At 38.7% G+C, this 10,149-nt stretch overlaps 2 protein-coding genes across 2 annotated transcripts; both read left to right on the forward strand.

Annotated features, from left to right (window-relative positions):
- Positions 1 to 1,112: 1,112 nt before the first annotated feature.
- Positions 1,113 to 2,030, forward strand: LOC106330072. Its single transcript, XM_013768630.1, has one exon. The coding sequence runs from the start codon at positions 1,113 to 1,115 to the stop codon at positions 2,028 to 2,030; it is 918 nt and encodes a 305-aa protein (XP_013624084.1).
- A 1,097-nt stretch (positions 2,031 to 3,127) lies between these two features.
- Positions 3,128 to 4,096, forward strand: LOC106330073. Its single transcript, XM_013768631.1, has one exon. It carries the CDS (start codon positions 3,128 to 3,130, stop codon positions 4,094 to 4,096), a length of 969 nt encoding a protein of 322 aa, XP_013624085.1.
- Positions 4,097 to 10,149: the final 6,053 nt, after the last annotated feature.

Genomic DNA, 10,149 nt, shown 5'->3' on the forward strand with positions numbered 1-10,149 from the left:
CATGTCCAACCGTTTATCCCAACCGCCCAGTCCATGGTGCGATTCGAACCATCCGCATAGCCGACCCGTGTCAAGGCTAGCGGTCCGGTTATGAATGGCCAAGTCTAGGGATGTGTCCCTTGGACTGAACCAACACAACCCTTTGTGTATAAACAAAAAGAACAGAAAGAGATCGGATAGAACACAAGTAAGAGAAGTCGGATGGGACTTACGAACCGACAGAGCCGCGGTGCGATCGCATGGACCGTCCGTTCGGTCTGATGGAGCCACGGCCCATCATATACCTTCTGAACCACCTCTGGGTTCTCCACGTTCTTCTCCTTGTCTTGGTCCCCCATCTTGATCGGAGGTTGCTTCACAAACGATCAGAGTCGCCGGAAACCTAACCACCCTAAACTCGGCCTTTCCTTGGCCGGAACTCTCTCCCTCTCTTTCTCTCTCTCTACGTTTTTCTCTGAGTATTTTACTCTGGAATTGGATAAAGAAATCAACAGGAGGGCCCTCATATTTATAGAAAATGAGGGGGTAAGTCTTGCCCCACGAACAGGCACGACTTGCTAGCGGATGGGCACCATCGGCCAAGAGTTGTGCCTCCTCGGCAACTAGCACCTCATCGCCCTTTCTGATTGGGTTTGGGGTCTGTTGTTGTCCAGAGACCCAACAGACCATGGCCACATGGCTGGACCTCACAGCCCACCACTGGCCCGGACTCGGACCATCGGCCCGAAACCTAAATAGTCTGTCTAGCTGAGATGAGCTGACTCCCACCTGCACCAGCTGAGTGAGATAGTTGTCCAGCTAGTGGAGCTGACTTAGTAGTGGTTGAGCTGGAGTGAACTTAACCTAGCTCCGTTGAGCTGGTCGAGCTACTCGAATACTTCTTCCAGCTACCGTCTTACTCATCCTAGCTGTCTCTTTGCTCTTATAAGGTTAAGTCTAAGTCTCCTTATGTTCTTAACCTTCTTTCTTGGCCAGGGAACGCCTGCCTTTATGTCTCAAGACTGGCTAGTACGGTTCCTCGATCCATGGCCGTCCCAATGATCCTATTCAGGATCGGGGATGCGACAAATAGAGTCATAAAACAAAAATTATGGCAAATAGAAGGGCAGACAATGTTTGTAGACAAATGGGAACCTGGAGTGGTACTTGTCAAGCCAGAGCTCACCTCAGCTCCCATTTGGCTCGAGCTAAGGAAGGTCCCCTTTCAGTTCTTCAATGAAGACGGATTGGAATGGATTATGGGACTGGTTGGTCACCCTGAGTTCCTTCATCCAGCGACTGCTAAAAAGACTAATCAGGAAGTTGCCAAAGTTTTTACTGTCATTGATCCCAGGAAGCCTCTCCCGGAGGCGGTAAATGTTCAGTTTGACTCCGGAGAAATCTGTAGAGTGTTGGTATCAAGTCCTTGGATGCCTCCGGTTTGTGACCTTTGCAAGGAGATTGGCCACATTTCCAAGCGCTGTCCGAAAATCTCCAAGACCTGTGCGTACTGCAAGTCCCCTGATCATGCTCTACGTCACTGTCCAAAGAAGGTTAGGCAGGAGGGCCAAGGAAAAAAGACTAGGCGTGGAAGATCAAAGGACAAAAGGGCTGAGGCAGGTGTTAGTTACAACTCTATTTCGCCTCGTTCTACCCCTACAAATGACCAGGAGCATCCTCAAGTTCAGAAGTCTTTGGCTGGTGGAGGTGAACTCAAGTGTATTCCAACGACCTCCCCTGCCAACCAAGTCATTACTTCAGGTTCTCTACAGGTGGAGGTTGCTACGAACTCCAAGCTCGGAACAACAACTGATAGGGTAAGTGGCGAGACTAGCGGCACTGTTCCGATTGCGCAAAGAGAGCTGCCAAGGAGTAGCTCCCGCTCTGATCAGTCTGACGTCCAACCAGACTCCTCGGACGTGGAGTCCTCTGACTCTGAACTTGAAGAAGGTGAGTTCAGCAAACATGAACCGGATTTTGAAGTCGTGCGGAACATGAAAAGATTCTCAGGTCAGAAAGGGAAACGAGGCAGGGGCCCCAAAATCAATTAATTTTATGTCGACAGATATTTTTTGCTGGAATGTACGCGGTCTTAATAAAGATTTCCGTAAATGATTTCGGAAAAATAATCTTTTTTTGGTGGTCTGCTCGAGACTCATGTCAAGCAGCCTAAAAAGCAAAAATTTGTTTCGGATATCTGCCCGGGGGTGGTCTTCTGTTGATAACTACATTTTTTTCGTCTCTGGTTAAAATTTGGCTAATCTGGCACCCGTCTATTTTGGTCACGGTTATTTTGAAATCTCTTCAGATGGTCACTGTTGATGTTACATGGCCCTCTCCTCCATCAAACCTCATCATTTCGATCATCTATGCTTCGAATGATGCGGCGGAATGGACCTTGCTATGGTTTGAACTTCTGGATCTCGCTACTACCCACGGACTGGGCTCCAAGGCATGGTTAATTCTTGGGGATTTTAACCAGATAAGAGACCCTTGAGCGCTCGATCCCTGCGACTCTAGATATGGATAAGAGGATAAGAGATTTCAACCAATGCTTGTTTGATATAAATGTGGAGGACCTGAACTTCAGAGGAAACACTTTCACTTGGTGGAATAAGCGCAAGAGCTCTCCAATAGCTAAGAAGCTAGACCGATGCCCTGTAAATGGAGAGTGGCACTTAGTTTTCCCTGCTTCGGTTGCTCTCTTCGGTAATCCTGATTTCTCAGACCATGCAGTCATTATAGTCTCTCTTGAGCCTGGTCAGCAAAGGACTAAGAAGTCGTTTAGATTCTACAACTTTCTCATCCAGAGCCCAGACTTCCTCGACATGATCGCTGAGAACTGGTACTCTTTCAACGTCATAGGTTCTGCGATGTTCAGAGTCTCTAGAAAGCTCAAACTACTAAAGCAAAGCATCAGAACCTATAGTCATCAAAACTTCTCTGGTATTGAAAAAAAGACAGCTGCTGCGAACGAGATTCTTTTGGGGGCTCAATCAGCCATGCTTGCTGATCCAACAACAATTGGAGCGGATTAGCAAAAATTGCTTGGACCACTGTTTGCTTGCCAAAAACAGAGGGAGGCTTAGGCGTAAGAAGCTTCTTGGAGTGGAACAAAGTCTTGTGCTTAAAGTTCACTTGGATCCTCATGTCAAAACCTCCTTCTCTTTGGTCTGATTGGCACTGGAACAAGCACCTGCAGGAACGCTCCTTTTGGACCATCGAACCGTCAACTACTGACTCTTGGGCTTGGAGAAGACTACTGAAGCTCCGCGATCTGGCCCTTCAGTTTTGCAAAGTGTCGCTAGGTAATGGGAAGAGTGCAAGTTTTTGGTTCGATTCTTGGTCACCTCTCGGTCAGCTCATTACACACATCGGGCCGCAAGGCCCTAGAGCTCTACGGTTGAGACAGGACGCTGTAGTAGCAGATGCGCTTCAAGACTCAACTTGGATTCTTCCACATCCAAGATCACAACAAGAAGTGGACCTTCACTCTTATCTTACAACCATTTCTCTGCCTTTGTCCCCTGATATTGATGATATCTATGAATGGATTGCTGGTGATTCTCCTTTGCGTGTTTTCAGGTCCTCAACGACATGGGAGATTTTAAGGCCAAGACAAGAGGAAGTGGACTGGCATGATGTTGTATGGTTCAAGGGAGCGATACCCAAGCACTCTTTCACGATGTGGGTGGCCAACTACGACATACTGCCCACTAGGAGCAGGCTAGCGACTTGGGGAATGGCCATCACTACTGACTGCCCCTTCTGTTCGAGGAGCATAGAAACCAGAGATCACTTGTTCCTGCGATGCGAGTACAGCCTTGATGTTTGGAGAGAGGTTTTCATCAGATGTCATCCTCCGGTGTCAACCTTTACGGATTGGTCAGAACTCCTATCTTGGATAAGAGCTGTTGGGCCTGCGAAGCTGAAGCTCATGCGGAAGCTTGCTACTCAAACGGTCATCTTTCATCTTTGGAAACAAAGAAACAATTTAATCCATAACCAAATCTCATTCCCGCCTGCATCAGTGTTCTATTTTGTTGATAAGGAGATGAGAAACATTATTTCAGCTAGGAAGCATAGGAATCAATTCCAATCGCTCATGGCTTCTTGACTGAAATGATCATTTAGGTGTTAATGTTATTGTCAAATGGTGATTCATCTTGTTTTTATTCTTTTTTTGCCATGATGGAACAAACTTAAGATCTAGCTCTTGTAAAATCTTCTTTTCATTCTAATGATATTTACAATTTAGCAAAAAAAGAAAAACCTAGTGTAATTACAACATTTACGTATGTATGTGTCTGTGTGTGGTATATCCGGAGACGAAGTTGTTTTTTCTTCCTGTCCGCCATTCGAGACAACGACAACAAAAACGAGAACGACGGGGTTTTTCTGGACACTATGGAGAATTGAAATGAAAATCACGGGCGTTTCTTGAATCAAGACAAAATGAGACACTGACGTATGGTGAATTTGAAGATGATTTAAGAACATTAAACGATTGGTTAAAATGTTTGAAATGTCATTCATATAAAATAGTAAATCAAATCATCAGATTCAATGTTATCTCAGTTCACAAAAAAAAAAATGTTATCTCACTTATCAAGTTTTGTTCTCGTGAACATTTGCCGAGCAAGTGGCTAAGGTTTACTTAATAACGCGCGTGCATGCACCGAATGGCTTGTTAACTCAGACTCATGCCTTTTAACTGTGTCAGTAGGTTGGTAAAGTTTAACTTTATCGTATCACCATCATCATCATCACGATGGTACTAATTACTATACTCCATCTCCCTGTCAGTAAGTTATGATGAGATGACGCTAAAGGCCTCTTTATTACACGTTTCTTTTCTCACTCTTCAATTGACTGTGATCCAACAATATGGCATTGGATTTCTTATTTATTTTTTATTTTTTAAAGAAAGAACGAATCGCGGACCGCCACATGTTAGTGGAGTCCGCAAACAGCACTAAAGACACACCAAAGACGTCTTCTATTTCGCTACTTCTGCATACGTTTTTAAAAAATTATGCAGGACCTCTGCCTTAAAACCTTTGTTTATATACGGTGATAAAGGTACTCTAATGCTTGTTTCTTTGAGCCAACAGCTCTTAATCTGAGACTCATGCATTTTACTGTGTCAGTAAATTTGGAGGGAGTTGATTGGTAGTTGCTGTAGGTGATGTCCACAGCACGATTTATTTCTAAAGCATCAAATTCAGATCAATTAAGCTTAAATTTTTTTTTTAAATCACAACTTTTGAAATAACCTACAACTGTACAAGTGCTCTGTAGACAAATATCCAAAGCAATTTTTTAGTGCTGTCCATAAAATTCTACAGCAATAAAATTTAAAGCTACAACAAAAAATCTACAGATTTTTTGCTACAGCAAAAATTTTAAAGCTACAGTCGTTACCAATCGGACCCAAAAAAGTTTAATACTCTTATAACCGTCATAAATGGTTTTGTACACTCCATCATCATCGTCATGGCCTTCCTTCAGTCAGTAACTATGATCAGATGACGCCAAATTACACAAATAGTAAAGGGGCCTTTTTATTGCATGTCTACTTTCTCATTCTTCATTAGACTCTTACCCTTTTAAGGGTTTTTGCTCAAAATTAACAAAGAGCCTATGAGCATAATATGATAATAACCACGATTAACAAAATACACTCTTCTGGATTGACACAAGCATCTAATAGCGTGTCCATTCCTCATGACTTCTGCATCCACAACTCCAGAAAAAGTCAATGGTATTCAGCTAGATTGAACAAAGATATACTTTCTTGATTTTGATAACATATCAAGAACTTTGCATGGTTAATTAAGCCAAAAAAAGAAAAAAAGTGCACAGTTATATCCGCGATCATACACCTTTTAAAAAAATATACTCCATCTATTTTAAATTATAAGATATTTGCTATGCCTAAGAGAAAATTCCATAAAAATACACCAACTAATTTCTATTAAGTTGTTGAATACCAAAATTTTTTCCCTACTCAATTTAATACCTTAACTAATTATTTTGCTCATTTTAATATACATACTTTTAAAACTGTGTCCATTTTAATACTCAAACTTTATTTCTTTTAATCAAAAATATTAATAAGTTTCAAATGAAATTTAAAAAATCTCCAAAATTTGAGAAAAAAACTTTAAAATCTCTAATTTTATTTTAACTTATAAGAAAGAAAATAACTAAATTATAGAGAAATTTTAAATATATAAAAACCTATTTTATGAGAAATAAATAAATTTGTTTTTATTTCAAAAACAAACTAAATTTGATATTTAAAACATAAAAAATTTATTACACAATTTAAGATTATCCACAATTCAGTTACTTTTATTTACAAGACTTAAAATAAAATTATAATTTTTAAGATTATTTTGTGAATTTTAGAGATTTTTAAATTTTATTTAAAATTTATTAATAGTTTTGATTAAGATAAACACAGTTTTGGTATTAAAATGAGTACCATTTTAAAAGTTGTGTATTAAAATAGGCAAACAAATTAGTTGAAGTAGTAAAGTGGCTAGCCAAAAAATTTGGGTATTAAAAAGCTTAACGAAATTTAGTTAAGATATTTTTATGGAATTTTCCCTGTGCCTAAAAACAAAGACTAAAATATAATTTTTTTTTATCTAAAAGCAGCTTTAGTAATATCAATTCAAAGTGATTGAACCAATTATAAAACATCATATATTATGAAACAGAAAGAATATATCCATAACATATATGTGGCACGAGAGGTTTTTATAAGAGACAAAAGAGATTTTATAAACAAAGCAAATATCTAATCTTACCAAGTTGAATTCAAATTATCTCCACCTTGATACCTGTTAACATGCCTTGTGTTGCTCACTGAATGTATTTATGGGTATATATAAGCTTGTATTACTGAGCTTGCACTTCTGCAGAAGTAGTCTCAGAACTCAAATTAGCTAACTAGGAAGTTTTTAAAGACAAACTGTCAGAAGCTTTGTTGCCGTTGCAAATGACAGAAACATCTCTGACCATAGTCATTCAGATCATCAAAGTATATCCCTCCAAGCTTTGTTAGTGTCGCAAACCATTTAGTTTTTCTAGAGTTTTCAAACCACACAGGACAAAAGCTTTTTTATTACTGCATCAACCTAACCACACCTTGAGACTCTTAAATCTATTCCTACACATGACTATAAATATTAAAGTCTTTAGTTTCAGAACATGCTAAGATCTCACAAAAACCATTGGAATGGTGTTAAATTAACCGCAGAACTTAATGTAAAAGTAATCATCATACCATTTCTTAAAAAGAGGGTAGAAGGAACGGTCGAATATGTCACATGCTTGCTTTTGATTTTTGAACCTACCAAAACAAAGATGGCTGTATGATCATGTAAATCACAAAGCAAATCACATACAAAACTCGGTTAAGTTTCCACATTGCCATTACCAGAAGACGCCTCCTTTATTTATTAAATTTACAGAAACCAAAACGTTGATCATGTTCCTTACAACACAAGCAACAATTAAAACATGGAATCTCTTTATTACTTGGAGAGTAAGCGGGTAAGAGAAGAAGAATCGAAGACAGTAGTGTTGACAAGCAAGAGACAACTTTCTCGGAGTTTTTGCTGTTGGAACTCATTTTTGACAAAGGGATGTGGACCAATTTTCCGATGGATTTTTCGACAGAGACGTCTCTCGGAAGAACCAGAACTTGGACACGATTTAATCGTCACCGTGAACCCTATGAGTTAGTGTATTTGCTTGTCAAAATCAGAATTGTGTTAAATGAGAAATAGAGATCCAAAGTGAATGACATGCAAAACTTATAAAACTTTTAATTTGGCTAAGTATAAATTTTTAGCAAATGAATTATCCAAAATTTTAAAAATGATTTTGTTAGTTGGATCTGTTAATTAACTTAATCTTTCTAATTATATTTATGATGATCTTTTATGTTTTATTTGAACATAAAAATGCAAACCCATATAAAGTATTGTTGGCTTTGATTTGTTTGGTCAAAACCATTTATTACTTTGCCCACTAACGTGAGTAATGGAAATTCAATTCTCGTTATTACGATAGTTTACTCCATGATAACATGACATACATTTTGACTTTGAAGTTATATATCAATACGTGAAACTCATTCATGAGACACATTGGAAAGAAAATCATTGTTTAACAATTCCTCACATTATTTTTTTTTCTTTTTCTCTTTGATATTTGTTTTGAGTTCGAGAATATGCATAAAACTAGTTTCTCCAGACTTTTGTTACAGTGACGCAGATCAAAAGATTTTTTGCAGTTATATCATGTGACTCATTACGTTATCGAACCGTCGCACTACAGAGCGTATTTAAAGTTAAGGAAAACGATAATATCTTGACTCTGTGATTGTATCATCATTTTCTTAATTTTTGGTATAATCTTATCATTTTTATTCTTTATAATAGTCAGTTCTCCGTAATTTATATAATACAGTTCTATCATTTGTTTCCCTTTGCTATCTCAGCTACATTACTCTTGTACTCTTTCTAGACTCCCATCTCATCTATTGAAGGATCTATTTGAATCCATGTTCTAAAACTCGGTCGCCTAGCCGATTTAGCGGCCGAAAAATTGCTATAGGTTGAGCAACCGTGGTGAATTGGAACTATGCACTCAGAAAATCGGTTTTAGAAAAAAAACTACATTTTTTACTTATTTGAACCCGTAGATCTAGTAATTTACTTTATATTTGTGAAGTTTTGGCAAAACCAACAGAAAAATGAAGAAAATTGCTATAAAACGCGTCAAAATCTGATAGACGTCGCGTTTTTACAGTTGCAGAACAAGAAACCTAAAAAAAAAGATGATATGTAAATGACGGCTTTACCCTTCATTAAAGAAAAACTTAAAAATTACTTAAAATACACTTATTGGTACTCGAAGTCGGGTTGCTTAGTTAAGTAAAAGACACATTACCACTGCACCTCACTGGTAAAAATATATGATATATAACCTAAAACGAATCGTTGAGTAATTCCCGATTAATCTCCGATTAATTGATTCGGTGCTAGGCTATACCCAACCGCAGCGTAGCGTCTGCCGAGTTTCCGAACAGAGTTCAATCACCTTCTCAGCAAAAACACCCAAAAAAAATCACAAATTTACTGCCCGTTGGGCTGAAAACTAGAGTCAGTTTAAGCCTCTAACTGTTTTATTAAGATCATCAGAGCCTGCCAAGAGATTTTGGAAGACAGTAAATATTTCATTTTTTTTTACAAATTTAGAGACCTATATCTATGTAATTTTTTAAGAAAATTTTGGGAACCATAACCGAATGAAACCATTCGGTTTTGCCTAAGACTGGCCTTGGAGATCATAGACTTCGTATGCGGCGGAAAGCATGTCGTTGGTCGCTAGAGAAGACCAAGAACCGAGCATATCTTTGTTTTTTTGACGGAACAAAGATAGTATCTGAGGAGCAGCAAATCAACGGTGAAACACCCGCCCCTTCCCCATTTCCAACCGGGGTTCCTGGGCGCGGGGTTTAGGACACACATGTCTACTTTCCCTACATCTCCGTGTGTCCCGTTTCTGGTCCCATGAGTTTCAGGTGCGTTTCCTTTCCTACCATTGACATTTCCACTTATAGTTCTGCAAAAAGGAAGAGGCAAAAAGAGGGGTGAGTATGAATACTCAGTGAAGCGATTCTAGACCAGTCTCCCCCATGAGCTTTTATACTGCTCAATGCAATGAACTCAGTCATCACTCAATTCACCCAATTTCTTAACTAGCTATTAAGGTTTCATTTCACGAAAAACAAGCAATGCAATGAACTCAGTCATCACTCAATTCACCCAATTTCTTAACTAGCTATTAAGGTTTCATTTCACGAAAAACAAGCAATGCAATGAACTCAGTCATCACTCAATTCACCCAATTTCTTAACTAGCTATTAAGGTTTCATTTCACGAAAAACAAGCAATGCAATGAACTCAGTCATCACTCAATTCACCCAATTTCTTAACTAGCTATTAAGGTTTCATTTCACGAAAAACAAGCAATGCAATGAACTCAGTCATCACTCAATTCACCCAATTTCTTAACTAGCTATTAAGGTTTCATTTCACGAAAAACAAGCAATGCAATGAACTCAGTCATCACTCAATTCACCCAATT

The sequence above is a fragment of the Brassica oleracea genome, chromosome C3 (genome assembly GCF_000695525.1).
Source record: "Brassica oleracea var. oleracea cultivar TO1000 chromosome C3, BOL, whole genome shotgun sequence".
Taxonomy (NCBI): domain Eukaryota; kingdom Viridiplantae; phylum Streptophyta; class Magnoliopsida; order Brassicales; family Brassicaceae; genus Brassica; species Brassica oleracea.

Excerpts from the sequence above, each read along its gene's own strand:
- LOC106330073 (XM_013768631.1), top strand. The coding sequence starts at position 3,128 with ATGTCAAAACCTCCTTCTCTTTGGTCTGATTGGCACTGGAACAAGCAC.
- LOC106330072 (XM_013768630.1), top strand. The coding sequence starts at position 1,113 with ATGTTTGTAGACAAATGGGAACCTGGAGTGGTACTTGTCAAGCCAGAG.